The sequence below is a fragment of the Cherax quadricarinatus genome, chromosome 24 (assembly GCF_038502225.1).
Source record: "Cherax quadricarinatus isolate ZL_2023a chromosome 24, ASM3850222v1, whole genome shotgun sequence".
Lineage (NCBI taxonomy): Eukaryota > Metazoa > Arthropoda > Malacostraca > Decapoda > Parastacidae > Cherax > Cherax quadricarinatus.
In genome coordinates, this window is record NC_091315.1 from 10437650 (window position 1) to 10462747 (window position 25098).

At 38.6% G+C, this 25098-nt stretch overlaps 1 protein-coding gene across 1 annotated transcript in view; it reads right to left on the reverse strand.

Annotated features, from left to right (window-relative positions):
- Positions 1-213: 213 nt before the first annotated feature.
- Positions 214-25098, reverse strand: part of LOC128690825 (inhibitor of Bruton tyrosine kinase) — a 128562-nt gene continuing 103677 nt past the window's right edge. Inside the window, exons 14-17 of the mRNA XM_070088170.1 lie at positions 23532-23674; positions 10960-11122; positions 2111-2384; positions 214-1906 (exon numbers count right to left, since the gene is read on the reverse strand). Coding sequence (XP_069944271.1) covers positions 1787-1906; positions 2111-2384; positions 10960-11122; positions 23532-23674 — 700 coding nt within the window. The 3' untranslated portion in view covers positions 214-1786. The remainder of the gene's footprint in view (positions 1907-2110; positions 2385-10959; positions 11123-23531; positions 23675-25098) is intronic.

Consider the following 25098-nt stretch of genomic DNA (forward strand, 5'->3'; position numbering starts at 1 on the left):
CAAGATAGTCATTCAATATGACACTAATATCAGCTCTATGGCTTATTTATCTAGCAAAATTCATCTAATGACATAATATAGCCCTATATACCTCCAACAACAATGGAGGAGTTAGTTTCGTGCTGTCCTTTTTCTATCGATTAATCTCTTAACTTACTTGCTACACTGTTGTTGTATAGCCCTTGTGGCTTAGTGCTTCTTTTTTATATAATAATAATAATAATAATAATAATAATTGCTACACTGTTAATGCTATTTATCGCTGGCTGGCGCTATAGCCTTTATCAACTCCTACTGCTTTAGTATCGTACATATTGCAGAATCACTGAAAAGGGCACATTCTCCCCTCTCTCTCAGCCCTTTACCAAAGGGCTGGCTGGCACTAGAAGCTTTCTTTGGGCCCATGGTGGCTTATTTAGCAGTTACAAGCACTAAAAAGAATGGAATAATACAAAATGTATCATATGAACGCATGGGATTGTCCTCACTGGCTGGTAAACAATGGCACACTGGCTGTACATGGAATGTCGGGGCTGCTTAGGCCGCACAGACACGTTCCGGACAAATGACATATTGAGTTCAGTGACGTTCACCGAGCCAATATTTTGACGAAAAAACGTTACTTATTCCGATGACAACTTAATCCGGGGGTCCACTGTACTCAGTAATTTGGCAATAGCACATATATTGTTGTATTTAGTACAGACTAATGAGTACAGTAAAACATGTTTATTCTTGTTATGTCTTTAATCCTATAATGCGTCATTTTTCCTCATAATAGCTTATCGAACGTACATTTTTAAACTTCATTGTATATGTGGTTATTTTACCAACACCAACAGATGACTGGCTATAATTTTTCAGGAATTCACCTAAGAACTTTTGTAGTTATCAATATTTTTAATTTAATATAATTAGATAACATACCAAATACAAAACTAAGTTTTAAGGAAAAGTAACACAAACTTGCATCTACACACTCAGGATTAATTCTGCTCATTCCTATATAATGTTTGTGACAAAACAAAAGCAAATATTAAACCAGACAGCATATTATAAGCATTTGAAACTCCATGTGAAACTTTCATGTGATACATATCTGAAATTTTGTGTTCTCTGAGGACTTTTCGTCAGTCTCATACGGAATCTTCCATAGACATTTCAGTAACCTTCAACCAATGGGTACCATTACTATTAGCTCATCAAGACCCCATTAGTCAAATTTGAGGCAATGTCTATGTTGTCCATCCAATTACTGGCCAGGTCAAGCAGTATTTAGCTTCATTGGCAACAGACATGCCAATTACAGCACCATACTCTGGGGTGACTATGAAACCATTTGTTATCTACCATTATATCTGTAAATCTGGCTTCCATTTATTACTGTTCATTTAAATCACTAATTAGGATGTCACCAAGCCCAACTATTAATAGAAATATTTTGCCATAACAGTAAGGCATATAGAAAATGAAGCTACATATAGGCACAAAGTGTATACAGGAAAAAATGGAGTGGTACTGGTCACGGAAGGAAGTTTTCATCGACATTCACGTTATGTCTTTGTGCAGACCATCACATCATTGTTATGGCTAGCCTGACTTGCTATTTTTTATGAACTCTTGTCCAGGACCAGTCTAAAACACACAGTAAATTATCTAATGTCAATAAATAATTACCAGCATGTACAGTACTAGTACATACACCAAAATGAGACAATTAGAAATCATGTTAAATTCTCACAATACTGACCCCTAATTCTATTTGACACAGTTCATAAAATTTTAATCATTTGCTCCAGATTGGATTGGCAACAGTCTTTCTCACACGCGTAACAGTTATTTTCTCTTCAAAACATTCTGATGCGCCATAAAAAGACAACAGTTCTTCAATGGCTCGGTCTTCCAACTGCAAAGCAAAGTCAAGGTATAAGTGGATCTATAGCACAAATAATAATCACAAGAGATTGCTTATCATTTCAAAAGTAATTATGCTTAACAATAATTTGCATGCAAATAATACACCATGTATGTAATCAATCATATAACAATATTATGCTTAAGCAACTCTTCCACTGATAAAATTATTAATAGCTATCTGACAATGCCATACCTGTATCACTGCCAAGGGTTTAAAACGTTCTTTAATCAAATTGTCGGAGTGGGTTTCTTCCTCAAGAAGGATGTCGGAAAAATGCGGAACTGTAGGAAGCTGAGTGGGGGATTGTGCAATATTTTTTTCCATGTGGCTGTGATCAGGAGAGGGATATTTGCAACCTCCAGGAGAAACTGTTGGTGAGGATGCCACCACAGACCACATTCCACTACCTTCTCTTTCTATGTTTAACTGACTAACTGGCAGATCATCATCTTGGCCCCAACTGAAACTAATGTAAAAGATCATATAATGCTATCATTTGAAGCAAGTGATGGATTAGAAAGGAAGCAAAAGATATACACAGTTGACTGTCGATTATGACGGAAGTCAAGTTCTTGAAAATAGTGTTGATAAAATTGTCTTAAACAAATTGAAGTGCCTATGGGAAAAATAGGGTTACATTCCTTAGATCCTCCAAAATGGCAAGCAACTTTTTTTTAAGGTCTCTAAATTGTAAACAAATAGAAATGATAATATATCTCAACACCCAACTACAATTACGTGATGTTTAATGAGATTGCTGGTGTATGTCTATGATTGTGAACAGAGTGAAAAGGGATGCTGTGCCCTTACTGAGCAGAGGTGGATGGTTGTGGATTATTTGCTGAGGTGGATGGTTGTGTCTCTGGCACTAAACAATGATTTTACTGGGGTAGTGAGAAATTTTGTAATGTGTCTTGTCTTTTTTACCCTGCTGAACTTTATACAACTGACAGTAAGGCATCATCAGCTGCTTCAGACCTTTGTTTCATAGCTGTGCTGCTAGATTTGTCAGGTCCTCTTCAGTGATAAGTCTACTATTTTAGCAGCAACATGGAACTGCTCATGTATTATTATTATTATAATCAAAAAGAAGCGCTAAGCCACAAGGGCTATACAGCGCTGCAGGGTAGGGAAGGAAGCGAGGGTATTGGGCGGCAGAAGGGGAAAGGGATGATCAGTAGGTTACAGAAAACAGCGGGGCAGGGGATAGTGCGGGGGTAGAGGGTAGCAAGAGATTGAGGTAGAAAGGGCTGAAGGTATCAGTTTGTGAAGTCAGTCAGTTGTTGTCAAAAAGTCAATGAGAGAGTCCGGATGAAAGGTGGGTCCATCAGCAAGAAGGGAAGGTAAAGAGAGAGCAGCGGAGCGAAGACGACGACGGAGGTAAATTCTGAGTGTTCGTTGATAAAGTGGGCAGTCTAACAGAATGTAGCTGACAACTGCTCATGTAACTGTTACAATGTTAATTTTTTCTTCAGGTTCTTCCTTATCTTCCTGTTATCTGCCTCCCTTGTATCTTTGCACTGAGCTCTGCCAGCATTTCCTCTGGACTTTTTTGTCATCATCATCATCTAAGATTTTTTTTTTTATTATCACACTGGCCGATTCCCACCAAGGCAGGGTGGCCCGAAAAAGAAAAACTTTCACCATCATTCACTCCATCACTGTCTTGCCAGAAGGGTGCTTTACACTACAGTTTTTAAACTGCAACATTAACACCCCTCCTTCAGAGTGCAGGCACTGTACTTCCCATCTCCAGGACTCAAGTCCGGCCTGCCGGTTTCCCTGAACCCCTTCATAAATGTTACTTTGCTCACACTCCAACAGCACGTCAAGTATTAAAAACCATTTGTCTCCATTCACTCCTATCAAACACGCTCACGCATGCCTGCTGGAAGTCCAAGCCCGTCGCACACAAAACCTCCTTTACCCCCTCCCTCCAACCTTTCCTAGGCCGACCCCTACCCCGCCTTCCTTCCACTACAGACTGATACACTCTTGAAGTTATTCTGTTTCGCTCCATTCTCTCCACATGTCCGAACCACCTCAACAACCCTTCCTCAGCCCTCTGGACAACAGTTTTGGTAATCCCGCACCTCCTCCTAACTTCCAAACTACGAATTCTCTGCAATATATTCACACCACACATTGCTCTCAGACATGACATCTCCACTGCCTCCAGCCTTCTCCTCGCTGCAACATTCATCACCCATGCTTCACACCCAAATAAGAGTGTTGGTAAAACTATACTCTCATACATTCCCCTCTTTGCCTCCAAGGACAAAGTTCTTTGTCTCCACAGACTCCTAAGTGCACCACTCACCCTTTTCCCCTTATCAATTCTATGATTCACTTCATCTTTCATAGACCCATCCGCTGACACATCCACTCCCAAATATCTGAATACATTCACCTCCTCCATACTCTCTCCCTCCAATCTGATATCCAATCTTTCATCACCTAATCTTTTTGTTATCCTCATAACCTTACTCTTTCCTGTATTCACTTTCAATTTTCTTCTTTTGCACACCCTACCAAATTCATCCACCAATCTCTGCAACTTCTCTTCAGAATCTCCCAAGAGCACCGTGTCATCAGCAAAGAGCAACTGTGACAACTCCCACTTTATGTGTGATTCTTTATCTTTTAACTCCACGCCTCTTGCCAAGACCCTCGCATTTACTTCTCTTACAACCCCATCTATAAATATATTAAACAACCACGGTGACATCACACATCCTTGTCTGAGGCCTACTTTTACTGGGAAATAATTTCCCTCTTTCCTACATACTCTAACTTGAGCCTCACTATCATCGTAAAAACTCTTCACTGCTTTCAGTAACCTACCTCCTACACCATACACCTGCAACATCTGCCACATTGCCCCCCTATCCACCCTGTCATACGCCTTTTCCAAATCCATAAATGCAACAAAGACATCTTTAGCCTTATCTAAATACTGTTCAGTTATATGTTTCACTGTAAACACCTGGTCCACACACCCCCTACCTTTCCTAAAGCCTCCTTGTTCATCTGCTATCCTATTCTCCGTCTTATTCTTAATTCTTTCAATAATAACTCTACCATACACTTTGCCAGGTATACTCAACAGACTTATCCCCCTATAATTTTTGCACTCTCTTTTATCCCCTTTGCCTTTATACAAAGGAACTATGCATGCTCTCTGCCAATCCCTAGGTACCTTACCCTCTTCCATACATTTATTAAATAATTGCACCAACCACTCCAAAACTATATATCCCCACCTGCTTTTAACATTTCTATCTTTATCCCATCAATCCCGGCTGCCTTACCCCCTTTCATTTTACCTACTGCCTCACGAACTTCCCCCACACTCACAACTGGCTCTTCCTCACTCCTACAAGATGTTGTTCCTCCTTGCCCTATACACGAAATCACAGCTTCCCTATCTTCATCAACATTTAACAACATCTAAGAGTGTGTTGAAAATGGTATAAAATACTGATAACCTGATGATTAAGACACATGTGCAACAACTGGGTATCTTTATTGCTGAAATGTTTTGCCTACACAGTAGGCTACTTCAGTCAAATATAGAGGCAGCAGGTGTAGTAGTGAAATGATGTAATCAGTTAATCAATCCTAGAGATATGAGGTGGTCAATCCCTCAGCCTGGAGAAAAGTTCATCTCCATGGTCTGGAATGATATGAAGCAGAAGCAAGACAATGGAATCTTAAATACTGTTGAAGGTGAGGTGGAAGATCTTCAAGATGTTGCAAGGGACAGGATTCACTAGTAGAAGTAAGAAAGCAGGTCCCTCTTGAATCCAACCTTTCTCACTCATAACTAGTATATATGGGCCTGCCATATATGATTTTTGGTAAATATTTTTTTTCTCGGTTGTTTGTTGGGCTATCTCATTGAAACTTGGGCAATGTATGATGGAAAGATGCTTCTTAACGTACAACAAAAACAAAAAAGACGGACGATAAATAAGGGAGTTAACTTCTCAGCCATTAGCTGCCTCTTTGCAGTATATTTTCGTATGGTTTTTATGGTTGTATTCTCATTTTTTTGAACTCATTTGATAGAATGGAAGATATATTACAGAAATAGACATGATTTTGAGTGCTTTCATGACGAAAAGTACCTTGAAATTGAGCTCAAAGTAGCGGAAATGTTCAATTTTTGCCGATGTTCAATGAACTGTGTAAGTTGGTTAGTTTTATTATGTGTATTCTAACCTAACCACTCTGTAATTCGGCAAACTCAGTAATCCGGCACACTACAGGTCCCAATGATGCCGGATTTGTGAAGGAGGATGCTTGTACATGTATGTGTAGTGCGAGTTAAGTGTAAGTAGAAGTAGCAAGATGTACCTGAAATCTTGCATGTTTAAGAGACAGAAAAAAGGACACCAGCAATCCTACAATCATGTAAAACAATTACAGGCTTTCATTTTACACTCACTTGGCAGAATGGTAGTATTTCCCTGGGCGGTTGCTGTCTACCAACCTACTACCTAATAATAAATCTATCTTACCAAAAAAAAAAAAAAAAAAAAAAAAAAAACACAAAAAAAAAAAAAAACACAAAAAAAAAGTGAGACCTTCATTTTTTTTTTTCAACAAGTCGGTCGTCTCCCACCGAGGCAGGGTGACCCAAAAAAGAAAGAAAATCCCCAAAAAGGAAATACTTTCATCATCATTCAACACTTTCACCACACTCACACATTATCACTGTTTTTGCATAGGTGCTCAGAATACAACAGTTTAGAAGCATACACATATAAAGATACACAACATATCCCTCCAAACTGCCAATATCCCAAACCCCTCCTTTAAAGTGCAGGCATTGTACTTCCCATTTCCAGGACTCAAGTCCGGCTATATGAAAATAACCGGTTTCCCTGAATCCCTTCACTAAATATTACCCTGCTCACACTCCAACAGATCGTCAGGTCCCAAGTACCATTCGTCTCCATTCACTCCTATCTAACACGCTCACGCACGCTTGCTGGAAGTCCAAGCCCCTTGCCCACAAAACCTCCTTTACCCCCTCTCTCCAACCCTTTCGAGGACGACCCCTACCCCGCCTTCCTTCCCCTATAGATTTACATATATGCTTTCCATGTCATTCTACTTTGATCCATTCTCTCTAAATGACCAAACCACCTCAACAACCCCTCTTCTGCCCTCTGACTAATACTCTTATTAACTCCACACCTTTTCCTAATTTCCACACTCCGAATTTTCTGCATAATATTTACACCACACATTGCCCTTAAACAGGACATCTCCACTGCCTCCAACCGTCTCCTCGCTGCTGCATTTACCACCCAAGCTTCACACCCATATAAGAGTGTTGGTACTACTGTACTTTCATACATTCCCTTCTTTGCCTCCATAGATAACATTTTTTGACTCCACATATACCTCAACGCACCACTCACCTTTTTTCCCTCATCAATTCTATGATTGACCTCATCCTTCATAAATCCATCCGCCGACACGTCAACTCCCAAGTATCTGAAAACATTCACTTCTTCCATACTCCTCCTCCCCAATTTGATATCCAATTTTTCTTTATCTAAATCATTTGATACCCTCATCACCTTACTCTTTTCTATGTTCACTTTCAACTTTCTACCTTTACACACACTCCCAAACTCATCCACTAACCTTTGCAATTTTTCTTTAGAATCTCCCATAAGCACAGTATCATCAGCAAAAGGTAACTGTGTCAATTCCCATTTTGAATTTGATTCCCCAAAATTTAATCCCACCCCTCTCCCGAACACCCTAGCATTTACTTCCTTTACAACCCCATCTATAAATATATTAAATATAAATATAAATATATTGAAACCTTCATACATGCATGAAATGAACATAAGTATGAATGCATTTGGTAAAAACTAATTGAGAAAAATAATATGTGGACTTGGCAAAGTCTGAGAATGAATCTCTATCCATTACATGTTATAATGGGTTCACTACATGTGATTTCGCTTAATGCTCTATCAGCCAGGAACACATCTACAGCATAAAGTGAGGGACACCTGTATTTTGTAAGTGGAGGATAAATCTCAATTACCATTATAAACAAAACTTTCACATTATTGTTTAAGTTTGGTGTTGGTGTATATCATACTTAGTTTAACCCATTCAGGGTCGGCAGGCCCTCTCCTAAACTTGTTCTCAGGGTTGGAAAAAAAAAAAAATCAACTATCCAATAAAGTTTTCAAAAATTGGCAATTTTGCCAATTTCACACAAATTTCAAAAGATGCCAATTTTCAAATAGGGTCCACAATAAACAAGACAGACATTCCTGGCACTAAAATAACATTTCCTCTGTTCATTAGTCATGTCCCCAGGCCTCTGTTACATTACATTTGCTTTCCACTTTGAATTTTTATTCTCACAAAAAATACAGTGGACCCCCGCCTTATGATATTAATCCATTCCTGAGAGCTCATCGTAAGCCAAAATTATCGTAAGGCGAATTAATTTTCCCCATTAGAAATAATGAAAATCAAATTAATCCGTGCAAGTCACCCCAAAATATGAAAAAAAAAAAAATTTTTACCACATGAAATATTAATTTTAATACACACAAACTGAAGAAGACATGCACAATTACTACTCTACTAAGAACAGAATACATGACACTTACCTTTATTGAAGATGTGGTGATGATTTGATGGGATAGGAGGGGAGTGTGTGGAAGTTATTGTTTAGAAGGGGAATCCCCTTCAATTAGGACTTGAAGTAGCAAGTCCTTTTCCGGGGTTACTTCCCTTCTTCTTTTAATGCCACTAGGACCAGCTTGAGAGTCACTGGACCTCTGTCTCACAACAAATCTGTCCATAGAGCTCTGTACCTCCCGTTCCTTTAAGATTTGCCTAAAATGGGCCACAACATTGTCATTGTAACAGTCACCAGCACGGCTTGCATAGGCTGTGTTAGGGTGATTTTCATCCATAAAGGTTTGCACTTCAACCCACTTTGCACATATTTCCTTAATCTTTGAAGTAGGCACAATGGATTCCACAACTGGCATAGGCTTCTGAGGGTTAGCCTCAAACCCTTCAATATCTTTCTTAATTTCCATACTAATTCTCACCCTTTTTACCACAGGGTTGGCACTAGAAGCTTTCTTGGGGCCCAAGGTGACTTATTTTGCAGTTACAAGCAAAAAAACACTGGGATAAGGTGAAATGTACAGAATGTATGCATGGATGCGACTGCACTGGCTGGCTTGTAAACACTGGCGCTGAGGCCACACGTGGGACGCGTCCCGGACAAATCACGTAAGGCAAGTTTTTTATCTTGAGGCGAGGCAAAATTTTTGCGTTCAAATGCTTCGTATGGCAGATTTAACGTAATGCGATGCGTTTGTAAGGCGGGGGTCCACTGTAGAAGATTTACTGTTATGCAGACTGCTGCATTAGTGTATAAATGGTTTAGAAATGGTATAAATAATATCAGCGCACTTCTGAAAGAATATTAGACTCACCAGTTGACGTGTATTGGACGCATGGCATGATTTGTTTAACCTTTGAACTTTGTGAAAAATCGAACATTTCTGCTACTTTGAGCTCAATTTCAAGGTACTTTTCATTGTGAAACCAATCAAAATCATCTCAATTTCTGTAATATGTCTTCCATTCTATAAAATGAGACCAGGAAAACTAGAATACAACCATAAATATCATACGAAAATACACTGCAAAGTCACTGTTTTAAACCAAAAACACGGTCGGAGTTTTTTTTTCTCATTATGCACTGTGTGCTGCAGGATTTTTTTTATACTGCGCACACTGACCACAGACCCATTCTTTCATATGTAGGCCTACCAGCTTTCTCTCACTAGATTTGAAGGAGCTAGAATTTATGAGTACTAGTACGGCAACAACCCTGGCGTGCAAGCCGTACTAGTATGGCACCAACCCTGAAAGGGTTAAGAGACCCTCATTTTTCTAGCTTACAATAAGCAGGTTTAAATTTCACTGAGGAAGAGTCAAATACAGTGGACCCCCGGTTAACGATATTTTTTCATTCCAGAAATATGTTCAGGTGCCAGTACTGACCGAATTTGTTCCCATAAGGAATATTGTGAAGTAGATTAGTCCATTTCAGACCCCCAAACATACACGTACAAACGCACTTACATAAATACACTTACATAATTGGTCACATTGGGAGGTGATCGTTAAGCGGGGGTCCACTGTATTAGAATAGCGATTTTTTGGTAAAACTTGCCAAAGTCATGAAAATACTATAAAACAAAAGAAGAGCTTGTAATATGTGGAACATAGTGGAACCTCGGTTTTCGTGTGCCCTAGTTTTCATAGGATTCAGTTATCTACGACTTTTTCGTTGAAATTTTGTCCCAGCTTTCGTACATCCGCATGGTTTTCGTAGTGTTGATAATGGTCCGCCATACCAAATGTGTCCACTGCCCATGCCCACACAATGCACCCTACGCGTTCTGACTCAGTTTGGCTTGGTTTCTTGTTAAGTGAGCATTACTCCGCAGATTCATCTGAAACATTTCTTAATAATCCATTGTTTTTTGTGCTCGTTTACCAAGTGCGACTGCTAAATAAGCCACCATGGGGCCAAAGAAAGTTCCAAGTGCCAGTCCTTTAATAAAGAAGGCGAGAAACACAATAGAATTCAAGAAAGAACTTGTAGCAAAGTACGAAAGTGGTGTAAGCGTGGCCGATCTTGCCAGTAAATATTGCTTCAGTTTTCGTACAATTCGGTTTTCATCACACTTTTTGGAATGAATTAATCACAAAAACTGAGGTTCCACTGTATACCTTAGGTTTTATAATAGAAGCCTGGAAAAATGTAATTCATATTAAAAAGATTAATTTTACAAAAGTTTGTCTTGGAATGCAATTCTCTTAAGGAAGGACTACTCACAATGCAACAAGCTTTTCAAGTTAGAAGGTATTCCTTAAGACAGTCTTAAAATATTGTTTAGATAGCCTTAAAGTATACTTTAACATGAATGCCTTATTTAGCTACCTAGCACAGATTCTATACTCACCCTCTCCTGATTGGAGTATCTGCACCATGTATCTTCTTGTTGCTTTGGATGGATACTGGAACACTAGTTTGCCTTTCTTTTACTTCTTCAGCCTTCATAATGTCTGCCAATGTTTGGGAAAAAGTTGCTGCAGTCGATGTAACAATGGAATCCTGTCTGGTTCCTGGAAAATAAAATTGTGTAGCTGAGTATAGCCAATATGCTACTTCAAATTATCTAACTGGGTAGTAAGACTTCTTAAGCTGTTTTTCTTTGCATAACTCCTTATGCTCACCCATATTAATACCCTTCTTACATATGAACCCTTTATAACATCCTTTTTCTTTATTTTTTCCACAATGTTACTTACCCATCATGTATTTTCTTTGTCATTTATGTATTCAATGTTTCATTATTTATTATCACTTAGTTCTGGATGCTCCTTCCACTTTCTAATTTGTTCTTCTGTTCAATGTAATTACTATTTCAAAGAACTTATGCTCTGTTGAGAATGTTCTCCTATCCTCCTAACTTATATACGTTTTGATTTATGCATGAGGGACCAGCAATGGCTTATGTAGCAAGAAGACTCTCAGTCACACTGCCTTCAGTTGTGTTATATATATACGTATACATGCCCATAATGAACATAAGAAAGAAGGAACACTGCAACAGGCCTACTGGCCCATGCAAGGCAGGTCCAAATCTATCAGATTAAGCCAATGCCCTAACCTAGTTAGGTTAGGTCACATTCACTTAAGGGAGGAGCACAGCATCTGACCTAGTAGCACAAGCTAGTCAGGTCCAATTCACACCCACCTGCACCTACTCATGTATTTATCAAACTTGTTTTTAAAACTACACAATGTTTTAGCCTCTATAACTGTACTGGGGAGATTGTTGTACTCATTCACAACTCTATTACTAAACCAAAGCTTTCCTATATCCTTCCTGAATCTGAGTTTTTCCAACTTGAAACCTCATCAACAAGACCACTAGATACTGGAGTACCACAGGGAAGTGTCCTTGGTCCCTTGCACTTCTTCTTATACATCAATCATCTTCCTAACACATCACAACACCTTAAACCTATTCTCTTTGCTGATGACATGCCTTATGTCATCTCTCAGCCTAATCTTGCTTCATTCAGCACTACTGTTAATGAAAAGCTTGTAAAAACATGGACCTGGATGACTGCTAATAAACTTACACTAATACTGACAAAAATTTCTACATTCTGTTTGAGAACAGAACAGGTATTGCCCAGCTGAACATAACGATTGACAACACTTATTGCTAAACGTAATGAGGGCTAATTCCTGGGCCTGCACCTTGACAGCAACCTGAAATTTAACACCCCTATCCAACAAATAACAAAAAAAGTATCCAAAACAGTTGGGATCCTCTCCAAGATACATTACGTACCACAATCAGCCCTACTCACACTATACTATTCACTCATCTATCCCTACCTCACCTATGCTATTTGTGCCTGGGGATCAACAGCAGCAACTCGCCTAAAGCCAATAATAACCCAACAGAAAGCCGCAGTAGGAATTATCACACAATCCAATGCTTTACAACATGCCTCCCCCACTCTTCAAAGACCTAAACCTACTCACTGTACAGAACATTCACACCTATTACTGTACAACCTACATTTACAGAACTTTCTTGATAGTTGCAACAGGATCCATAGATCCTCGTGTCCAGCTAAACCTCTACAAAAATTCCATGTACATAAAAAGGCCTAAAATCTGGAGCTCCCTGCCTGACAGCTCTAGAATTGCAGACTCTACCACTATTTTCAAAACTACCATTAAAAAAACATCTTATCTCCCTAACACACCCCATCATCAGCTAACCAAATGAAAATCACCTAATTCTCTTTTTTTGTATCATGAACACATCCAAAATAACATAGTCTTTCTCTCATTATCTGTAATTCCCCCTAATTTACACTTACACTAGACAAATGACTATAAACATAAAATTCATAATATAGCTATTGCCTATTAAATCTTAAGTTAGTCCTAAGTTTGCCTAAGATACTTTTCAATATAATAATAATACACCTACCATCCGACTTACGACCGAGTTCGGTTCCGACAAACCGGACGTAAGTCGAACTTTACTACTGAATATCAACATCACAGTTTCGTAATGACTTTATTTTATTGTTTTATTTTGGTATTTCATGTTTTACTTTACTTTTTATGCTGTTAGTATTGTATTTTATACTGTAAGATTTAGGATAAACACTGTGTACAACACAAATAGTTGTTTATTTCCCAGAAATTTGGCATAGAAAACACGATCGTAAGTCGAGTGGTCGTAAGTCGAGCAGGTCATAAGTCGGATGGTAGGTGTAATAATATCTTTATTTACTACAAGTACATGTACATGGTACACAGGCCTAGCTGACAACAATGACATGCTACTACAGTGGACCCCCGGTTTACGATATTATTTCATTCCAGAAGTATGTTCAGGTGCCAGTACTGACTGAATTTGTTCCTATAAGGAATATTGTGAAGTAGATTCGTCCATTTCAGACTTCCAAACATACACATACAAACGCACTTACATAAATACACTTACATAATTGGTCGCATTGGGAGCTGATTGTAAACCGGGGGTCCACTGTATATAGAAAGCCCCTTGTTATGCTCCGCATGTTGGGCAAATTAGGTCAGTGTCCCAGGATCCGACCCACACCAGTCGACTAACACCCAGGTACCCATTTTACTGATGGGGAACATAGACAACAAGTGGAAAGAAACACGCTCAATGTTTCTACTCTGGCTGGGAATCAAACCCAGGCCCTCGATGTGTGAAGCGAGAGCGTTAGCCACCAGGTCACCAGAACCTATGAGCTTTAATAGAAACAGTGTATCATGCCAAGACAAATCCAATCCCATTACTAAATTTATCATTTGTAATACTGTTATGTGTTTTATACTACTCACTATTATAAATCTAATTATGTATGTATCTAATAATGTGTGTTAAAATGTACTGCTCCATAACCTATATCAACATTGAGTAAGAATTAGTATTAGTCTGCCCGAAATGCCTAGGCATGCTCATTGCCTTCTTTGTAATTAATATTTTATAACATGTAAAGCACACATTGTAAACTTTACAAGGAAATAAACATTTTCATTTTCAAGTACAATTATCATACGTAGTAACATGTTAATTACCTAGGATAATAAAAAAAAGTCAAAGTGACTTATTTCCATTTTGGTCCTTGTAAACAAAACATTAACCTTGCCAGGATCCTAATGGAAATAAGTCAGAATATGGGCAGAATGAGGAAAATGTGTCACAAATGCTCAGGCAAGGGCAAGACATCTCCACACCACCAAACGCTGGCATAAAGTTTTAGTATATTCTTGGATAACTGGCTGCTGGCCTAAGTAACTTTATTCAGGCACTGGTACACATACATACAATTACAGTGGACCCCCGCATAACGATCACCTCCAAATGCGACCAATTATGTAAGTGTATTTATGTAAGTGCGTTTGTACGTGTATGTTTGGGGGTCTGAAATGGACTAATCTACTTCACAATATTCCTTATGGGAACAAATTCGGTCAGTACTGGCACCTGAACATACTTCTGGAGTGAAAAAATATTGTTAACCGGGAGTCCACTGTACTATACATGTGTAAATTACCCAGGATAACCCCCCAAAAAAAGTCAAGACTTATTTCCATTGAGGCCTAACTTACTGAATAAATATAAAAATATTGTGATCAGTTAAACAGTTGTAGAAATTTAAAAGTGCTGTCAGTAAAAAGATCATCTGGAAACTTAACCTAAATGACTTGACGCTGATGAGCTGCTAAACCCGTAAGGGTCATACTTAACCTACAAAAACTGTTATTTAATAAAAATGCCACCAAGGTCAATAAAATACCTTAGTTCGGATATAATCAAATAATTAAGAGTTAACTGCTTTATTCAACTGAGGCATCTTGGTGTGTGGTAATGTACTTAGTGTACTGGAGGTTACTGGTCCTCACGTGGCGTACTGGAGACTACTGGTCCTCACGTGGTGTACTGGAGGTTATGCTCCATACAGTTTTTTTTCTTAGTTACTTTATTAAATACATTTATCTTTGGTATACCTGTGACATACTAGTGACAGTTTTTAAGGGTTTTCTACCCTCACAGCTCAGCTTCCTTGTTGTTTGCCAGGTCAACCAAGCTGTTACTGTTTGCAACCCACTGGCAAATGTAGCTATCACAGCCTGGCTAATCTTGCATTTTCAGAAGGTAATGTTCTAGTTCCTAGGTAGTAGGTTGGTAGACAGCAACCGCCCAGGGAGGTACTACCGTCCTGCCAAGTAAGTGTAAAACGAAAGCCTGTAATTGTTTTACATGATGGTAGGATTGCTGGTGTCCTTTTTTCTGTCTCATGAACATGCAAGATTTCAGGTATGTCTTGCTACTTCTACTTACACTTAGGTCACACTACACATACATGTACAAGCATATATATACAAACCCCTCTGGGTTTTCTTCTATTTTCTTTCTAGTTTTTATTCTTGTTTATTTCCTCTTATCTCCATGGGGAAGTGGAACAGACTTCTTCCTCTGTAAGCCATGTGTGTTGTAAGAGGCAACTAAAATGCCGGGAGCAAGAGGCTAGTAACCTCTTCTCCTGTATATATTACTAAATATAAAGGAGAAACTTTCGTTTTTCCTTTTGGGCCACCCTGCCTCGGTGGGATACGGCCAGTGTGTTGAAAGAAAGAAAGAATGTTCTAGTTACCTCTTGAAAATTTCTTTGTTCCAGCAATATTTCTGGTATCTGCGGGTAGCAGGTTGAGGTCTTGTTACATGGTCATTTGGTGTAGATGTGGTTGGTTTCTAATCAGATGGTACAGTTTGGTTAAGAAATGTAGATTCTGATATTACAATACTGCACTGTGTTTGGAATTTTTCTGAATTTTGTATTTTATTTTCCTGTTTTTGGATACAATATGTTGATGTATGTTATGAAAATACAGTGGTACCTCGGGATACGAACAGCTCAAAACTCAAACAGTTATGTAAGTGCTTTTTTAAGGGTCTGAAACGGATAAATCTAATTTACATTATTCCTTATGGGAACAAATTTGTTCGGTATCAGCACTCGAACAGCCTTCTGGAACGAATTAAGTTCATATCCCGAGGTAGCACTGTATAGTACTGTACCTCACTAACATATCCCAACATCCGCTAAATATGAGAAAACTATATATCCATATTCTCATTGTCACAAACATATGGAAAACAATGTATTCTTATTCTCAATATCTGTAATCCTCACAATCATTAAAATACAGAATGTGTTCACATTTTGTTAATATGCTAGAATCCTCATTACTTATCATCATAATCAAACCTGTAATTCTTAAAACAAACTTGATAAAAGCCATATAGCATGAACTAAGAGTATTCGGATCTCTTGTATTCATTGTAACTCCTAATTTTATTTTAAAACCACCTAAGAAACTATACAGAGGAACCCCAAGTTTCGCACACGTCGCTTATTGAACTCTTCGAGTTTCGACTGCTTTTTTTGAACCAACTTTGTCCTGATTATCAAACTTGCCCCTTCTTTCGAACTGCTGGGTACCGGACCTGTCCGCCAGCCCGCTCTGTCCGCGACCCCACACAGGCGCCGTGAGCCAGTCTGCCTTTATGATGCTTGAGTGAACACTAACCTGCGCTCTAATTCAAACATTTCACTATTAATTCATTGTGTTTAGTGCTTGTGCGACTGTGAAATAAGCTACCATGGGCCCAAAGAAACTTGCTAGTGGCACCCCTGTGGTAAAGAAAGTGAGAAACACCAAAGATGTGAAGAAGGAAATAATACAAAAATATGAGAGTGGTGTGAGACTTTTTGAGCTTGCCAGGATGTACGGGAAAAACAAGTCAACCATCACTTCTATCCTGGCAAAGAAAGAATAAATCAAGGAAGCTGATGTTGCGAAAGGTGTTAATATGCTAAACAAAAAAAGACCACAAAGAGTTGAAGAGGTCAATCAGCTTGAGAAGTTGTTGCTGGTGTGGCTCAAGGATAAAGAGATGGCAGGTGATAGTGTTTCCAGAGACGATTATTTGTGAAAAGACAAGGAAGTTGCATGCCGATCTGGTACAGAAAAATCCTGGAACCAGTGCTAATAGTGAATTTAAGGCCAGCAGAGGCTGGATTGACAGATTTAAGAAGCATAGTCGCATACACAATGTTGTAAGGCATGGTGAGGCAGCCAGTTCAGACAAACGGGTGGCTGAGAAGTTTGTACAGGAGTTTAACCCTTTCAGGGTCAACAGGCCCTCTCAGAGACTTGTTCTCAGGGTCGGCCAAATTTAAAAAAAAAAATTATTTTTTCTTATGAAAAGATAGAGAATCTTTTCCCGATCATAATGACACCAAAAGTATGAAATTTGGTGGAAAACTTATGGAATTATGCTCTCGTGAAGTTAGCGGTCTCGACGATGTTTACGCATTGGCGATTTTGCCCACTTTGAGCCGTATTTTCGGCCAATTCCAGTGTACTTGTTGACAAAAATCATAACTATTTCACTAGAACTCCATTTTTTCTATCGAATGAGTACAAGAAACCACCCATTTACCGATTTCAACTATCCAATACAGTGGTCAGAATTTAGCAATTTTGCCAATTTCACACAAATTTCAAAAGATGCCAATTTCCAAATAGGGTCCAGAATAAACAAGAAAGACATTCCTGTCACTAAAATAACATTTTCTCTGTTCATTAGTCACGTCCCCATGCCCCTTTTACATTCTTTTGCTTTCCACTTTGAATTTTTATTCTTACAAAAAAATAGAAGATTTACTGTTATGCAGACTACTGCATTGGTGTAGAAATGGTATAAATATTATCAGCACACTTGTGAAAGAATATTAGACTCACCAGTTGACGTGTATTGGACGCATAGCATGATTTGTTTACTTTTGAACTTTGGTAAAAATCGAACATTTCTGCTACATTGAGCGTAATTTCAAGGTAGTTTTCTTTGTAAAACCAGTCAAAATCATCTCAATTTCTGTAATATGTCTTCCATTCTATAAAATGAGACCAGGAAAACTAGAATACAACAATAAATACCATACGAAAATACAGTGCAAATTCGCTGTTTTAATCCAAAAACACAGTTTTTTTTTTCTCATTACGCACTGTGTGCTGCAGGATTTTTTTTATACCGCACACACTGACCACATAGACTCATTCTTTCATATGTAGGCCTACCAGCTTTCTCTCACAAGATTTGAGGGCTCTAGAATTTAGGCGTACTAGTACGTCAAAAATCCTGGTGCGTAAGCCGTACTAGTATGGCCGAAACCCTGAAAGGGTTAAGGGGTACATAGACACTGAAAAATTGAAACCCCAACAAGTGTTCAATTGTGACAAAACAGGCCTATTTTGGAAGAAAATGCCAAAGAGGACCTACATTACTCAGGAGGAAAAGGCACTCCCAGGACACAAGCCTATGAAAGACAGGCTAACTTTTTTGTTCTGTGCTAATGCTAGTGGTGATTTTAAAGTGAAGCCTTTACTTGTGTATCATTCAGAAAATCCCAGTGTGTTCAAGAAAAACAATGTCATTAAGAACAAGTTATGTGTTTTGTGGAAAGCAAATAACAAGGCATGGATGACAAGGCAAATTTTCAACGAGTGGGTCCATGAAGTGTTTGGTCCCAGTGTGAGAAAATACCTCCTAGAAAATAATTTGCCACTCAAGTGCCTCCTGTTAACCCTTTGAGGGTCGACAGGTCCTCTTCGAAACTCGTTCTCAGGGTCGGCCAAATTTAAAAAAAAAAAAATTATTTTCTCTTATGAAAAGATAGATAATCTTTTCCCGATCATAAAGACACCAAAAGTTTGAAATTTGATAGAAAACTTACGGAATTATGCTCTCGCAAAGTTAGCGGTCTCGGCGATGTTTACGCATCGGCGATTTTGCCCACTTTGAGCCCCATTTTCGGCCAATTTCACTGTACTAGTCGACAAAAAACATGAATATTTCGCTAGAACTCCATTTTTTCTATCGAATGGGTGCAAGAAACCACCCATTTATGAAACTCAACTATCCAGAATAAACAAGAAAGACATTCCTGGCACTAAAATGACATTTTCTCTAGTCATTAGTCACGTCTCAAGGCCCCTCTTATATTCTTTTGCTTTCCACTTTGAATTTTTATTCTCACAAAAAATATAAGATTTACTGTTATGCAGACTACTGCATTAGTGTAAAAAATGGTATAAATATTATTGGTGCACTTGTGAAAGAATATTAGACTCACCAGTTGACGTGTATTGCACGCTTGGCACGATTTGTTTACTTTTGAAGTTTGGTAAAAATCGAACATTTCTACTACTTTGAGCTCAATTTCAAGGCACTTTTCATTGTAAAACCAGTCAAAATCATCTCAATTTCTGTAATATGTCTTCTATTCTATAAAATGAGATCAAGAAAACTAGAATACAACAATAAATACCATACGAAAATACACTGCAAAGTCGCTGATTTATTCCAAAAAAATGGTCAAAGTTTTTTTTTTCTCATTATGCACTGTGTGCTGCAGGATTTTTTTTAGACTGTGCACACTGACCACATAGACCCATTCTTTCATATGAAGGCCTACCAGCTTTCTCCCACTAGATTTGAGGCCACTAGAATTTATGCGTACTAGTACGTCAAAAACCCCTACGCGTAAGACGTACTAGTACGACCAAAACCCTCAAAGGGTTAATGGACAATGCTCCTGCACATCCTCCAAACCTGGTAGACCTACTGTCTAGGGACTACAGTTTCATCACAGTGAAGTTCTTGCCTCCTAACACCACTCCTCTCCTCCAGCCCATGGACCAGCAGGTCATTTCTAACTTCAAAAAACTCTACACAAAAGCAGTGTTTGAAAAGTGCTTTGAAGTGACCACAGACACTAAGTTGACCCTAAGAGAGTTCTGGAGGAATCACTTCAACATCTACAACTCCATAAGCCTTATAGGTAAGGCCTGGGAGAGAGTGACTTCCAGGACTTTGAACTCTGCTTGGAGACAATTGTGGCCAGATTGTGTCCAAAAGAGGGATTTTGAAGGGTTTGAGGCTGACCCTCTGCCTGTTGTGGAATCTACTGTGGCATTGGGGAACACCCTGGGGCTGGAGGTGAGTGGCGAAGATGTGGAAGAGTTGGAGGAGGACCACAGGGAAGAGCTAACCACTGAAGAGCTTCATCTGGAACATTATCAGACCACAGCTAAGGAACTTGCGTCAGAGGAGGAGGAAGAGGGAGCGGATGAGGTGCCTTCTTCAAAGATTAAGGAGATTCGTGCCAAGAGGAATGATGTCCAAATGTTTGTGGAGAAGTACCACCCTGAGCAAGCTGAAAGAAGCCATCTTTGCAACAAGTTCAGTGACAGAACCATGTCTCATTTTAGGGAAATCTTAGAGGTGCCAGAAACAGAGGACTGTGGACAGTTATTTTGTGAGACAGGGGTCCAGTGACTCTCAAGCTGGTCCTAGTGGCATTAAAAGACAGAGAAGGGAAGTAACCCCAGAGAGGGCTGAAGTCCTTATGGAGGGGGATTTCCCTTCCAAACAATAACCCCCAACTCCCTCTCCTCCTCCTCCCTATCTTCCAGATGCCATTACCAATCTTCAATAAAGGTAAATAAAAATGTTATTTTATATGTTTATTTAAATTTATTAATCCTTTCAGGGTTTTCAATGTACTAGTACAGCTTATGCACCAGGGTCATTGAAGTACTAGTACGCCTAAATTCTAGCAGAAATGTTCGATTTTTACCAAAGTTCAAAGGTAAACAAATCATGCCAAGCATCCAATTCACGTCAACTGGCGAGTCTAATATTCTTTCACAAGTGCGCTGATATTATTTATACCACTTCTACACTAATGCAGTAGTCTGCATAACAGTAAATCTTCTATTTTTGTAAGAATAAAAATTCAAAGTGGAAAGCAAAAGAAATGTAAGAGGGGCCTGGGGACGTGACTAATGAACAGAGAACTTGTTATTTTAGTGCCAGGAATGTCTTTCTTGTTTATTCTGGACCCTATTTGGAAATTGGCATCTTCTGAAATTTGTGTGAAATTGGCAAAATTGCCAATTTCTAACCACTTTATTAGATAGTTGAAATTGGTAAATGGGTGGTTTCTTTTACTCATTCGATAGAAAAAAATGGAGTTCTAGCGAAATAGTTATGATTTTTGTTGACTAGTACACAGGAATTGGCCAAAAATAGGCTCAAAGTGGGCGGAATCGCCGATGCGTAAACATCGGCGAGACCGCTAACTTTGTGAGAGCATAATTCTGTAAGTTTTATATCAAATTTCATACTTTTGGTGTCATTATGATCGGGAAAAGATTCTCTATCATTTCATAAAATAATTGTTTTTTTTCCAAAAAATTTTCGACCCTGAGAACAAGTTTAGGAGAGGGCCTCTCGACCCTGAAAAGGTTAATAACTGTACACTGTATCTGTTGTGTGTATGTAAAGCTATAATGTAATACTATCTATAAAATGTATTTTTTGTGAATATTTTTGGATTTCTGGAATGGATTAATTGTATTTCCATTATTTCTTATGGGAAATATTGCTTTGCCTTTCAAACTTTTCGACTTTAGAACTAGCTCATGGAATGGATTAAGTTTGAAAGTCGAGGTTCTACTGTATATATAAGCACTCAATTAGTCATTGCCCTATTAATTTTAAAACAATCTTAAGTTTGCCTAAGATGCTTTGCATATTAAGGTGCTTTCTTCATGAACACTTAAGTGCCATTCACCTCTATACAAACATCATATCCTGCTGAAACAATCTTAATCTAAAGTGACACATTCAATCAAACCAGCAGCAGGTGTATACTTACAGTACCATATTTGATGGTACTGTGTTTGAAGTCATTCAAGGGGAAGACAGGCATAACTAATGAGATAAATAGAAGGTACTGAGGATAATAAGCTAAGGAAACTTGAAATAATGGTACATAAAAGAGAGAAACTTACGACGACATTTCGGTCTGACTTGGACCATTGACTTTGTCAATGGTCCAAGTCGGACCGAAACGTCGTCGTAAGCTTCTCTCTTTTATGTGCGGGTTATTTGTGTATCGTTCCAGTCACGGTATTGTGCCTTTTTTGTTATTTTGAAATAATGGTTTTAAGTTGGACAAATTTTGATTCAAAAAGAATTCAAGAAAGTACTGGTGTAGTAATAGTTGTAGATAAGCAAGACAAACAGCTCAGTCATCACAGCTAACAGCTTGAGTATTTTTAAAAATTGGTTGGACAAATAGACGAGTAAGAAGGATTTGGTTTGAGAAGGATATACGTATGGTGGAACCCTTGGCCACAAACGCTTCCAAACATGACCAAAAAATTTGCCAAATTTTTGCATCTGGTCACGAACACATAATCGGGTACCGAACAAACACAGCCACGCCTATTTTTTGCACGTTAATTTTCCCTACTTTCTGTTGTTTGTGTACACCTCGCCTTGTAGCCGGTCTCGGTCAGATGTGTGTTCATTCACTGTGAACTCCTTGTGTTGTATTTCGTGAGTTTGTGAATTTATTTTGCAATTAACCATGGCCTCTAGGCAAGGGAAGAGTGGTAATGTGGGTAAAAAGAAGGGTTTGAAGAAAACTGAAAAAGAAGCGAAGAAGGAAATTATTGAAAAGTATGAAATTGGTGTGTGTGTTACCGATCTTGCTGCGGAGTTCAAGAAGCCAAAGTCTACGATCTCAACTATTCTGAAGCAGAGAGGGGCTATTAAAGCAACTCCATAGAATTACGCTCATCATAAACACCCTTAAAAACAAGGCAGGAGACAAACAACTTGCCTGCTTTTATGTACAAAAAAGCTTCTCAAGTATATTGTCACCAATTATTGCAACGCTCTTTAACAAATCCAAAATAAATTATTTCCGGGTGAGCGGTAGTCGGCGATGTTGCCGTATGCGGTTCAATTTCTGTCAACTTCATGGCTCCATATCTCAGTAAGTATTGATAGCAAAAATTTTTTTTAGCCTATAACACTTAGAAAAAAAAAAAACTATCATTTCATAAGAAAAATAATTTTTTTTTATATTTTTCAACCCCGAGAACAAGTTTGGAAGGGGGCCTCTTGACCCTCAAAGAGTTAAGCAAGTGATTCTGGTTGGGTGTGAGAAAGATGCATCTAGTATGAATCAGTAGGCCTACTGCAGTGCTCCTCTATTTATATGTTTACATGATTCTCTCAATTAATTATGATTATCATCATCTCTGTTCAAGATATGCTTGAATAAAAAGTGAAGGCAGGTAGGTACCATGGTAGTATCTGAGTATCAGAAAACCAGAGAATCATCACAGAACTGAGTGATTTTGAAGAGGTGGTTCAGCATTTATCCCTTTTATACCTATTTTACAAGTCAACCCCTAGTTTTGTATTAAAAATAGAATTTCAAAATTCAACCTGAAAGCCTATACTTATGGTATGCTCTTCTTTCAAATTATGGAACACTACTAAAATAAATAGCAACTATTATGATGATCACTGACCCCAAGCAGGTGCAGAAATGTTCCTTGAAGAGTTTTGCAACTGCTTCTTTGACAACACAGGTGAAGTCTGTTCTGCTGCTGCAGCTGCTGCTGCCTCTGCTGCTAACTTCTTACGCTGCTTCTGGGATAACTTGCCAGTTTTGCTACAGAAAATTAAGTTAATTAGTGTTGTACTTAAAATAACTGAAATCTGATATACCACAAGTGTAAATATTTTATTATATGGTACTTTTCAGTGCCTACAAATATATTTTCACACAGTTCCTGTACCTGCTAAACATCTTAAGGCATTAATACATATGCCAACTCAAAGGTGATTAATTTAAGCTCTTACTGATATTTTTTTTTTCAACAAACTGGCTGTATCCCACCAAGGCAGGGTGACCTAAAAAGAAAAACTTTTGTTTTTCTTTTTAAATTTAGTAATTTATACAGAAGGGGTTACTAGCCCCTTACTCCCAACATTTTAGTCGCCTCTCATGACATACATGACTTACGGAGGAATCCTTTTCTAGTTCCCCATGGAGATAAGAAATAAAGAACAAAAACTATTAAGAAAATAGAAGAAAACCCAGATGGGTGTGTAAATATATATGCAAGGGTAAGTAGAAGTAGCCCTAGGTAGTAGGTTGGTAGACAGCAACCGCCCAGGGAGGTACTACCGTCCAGCCAAGTGAGTGTAAAACGAAAGCCTGTAATTGTTTTACATGATGGTAGGATTGCGGGTGTCCTTTTTTCTGTCTCATGAACATGCAAAATTTCAGGTACGTCTTGCTACTTCTACTTACACTCAGGTCACACTACACATACATGTACAAGCGTATATATACATACCCCTCTGGGTTTTCTTCTATTTTCTTTCTAGTTCTTGTTTATTTCCTCTTATCTCCATGGGGAAGTGGAAAAGAATTCTTCCTCCGTAGGCCATGCGTGTTGTAAGAGGCGACTAAAATGCCGGGAGCAAGGGGCTAGTAACCCCTTCTCCTGTATATATTACTAAATTTGAAAGGAGAAACTTTGGTTTTTTCTTTTGGGCCACCCCGCCTCGGTGGGATACGGCCGGTGTGTTGAAAGAAAGAAAGAAGTAGAAGTAGCAAGATATACCTGTTATCCTGAGTGTTTATGAGACAGAAAAAACACCAGTAATCCTGCCATCTGTTTCACACTCACTTGGCAAGATGGTAGTACCTCCTTTGGTGGTTGCTGTCTTACCAACCTACTACCTAGGTACTACTGAGATATATTAAGGGAAAAAAACATCTAAGACAACTCCCAAGGATTTGGTTGTAAAGCTAGCCACCAGGGGCCATCACCTTCATTTTCAGAAGATATGTCAATGTTTCAAGTTGCAAATCAATGCAGAGGCATTCTCAAAATCCTGAAAAGAAGCCTCGCAGCAGAAAACCTTACCTCAACTACCTAGGTATCTTACCTGTTATTGATTCTGGGGTCACTGCCCCTGCAACCCATTAATAGACCAGGCCTACAGATTGTGATAGCAGTACTGAACCCTATGTAGACCTCATAACCAGTTAATCAGGAAATGGTTTGAGAAGACTCAAAATAA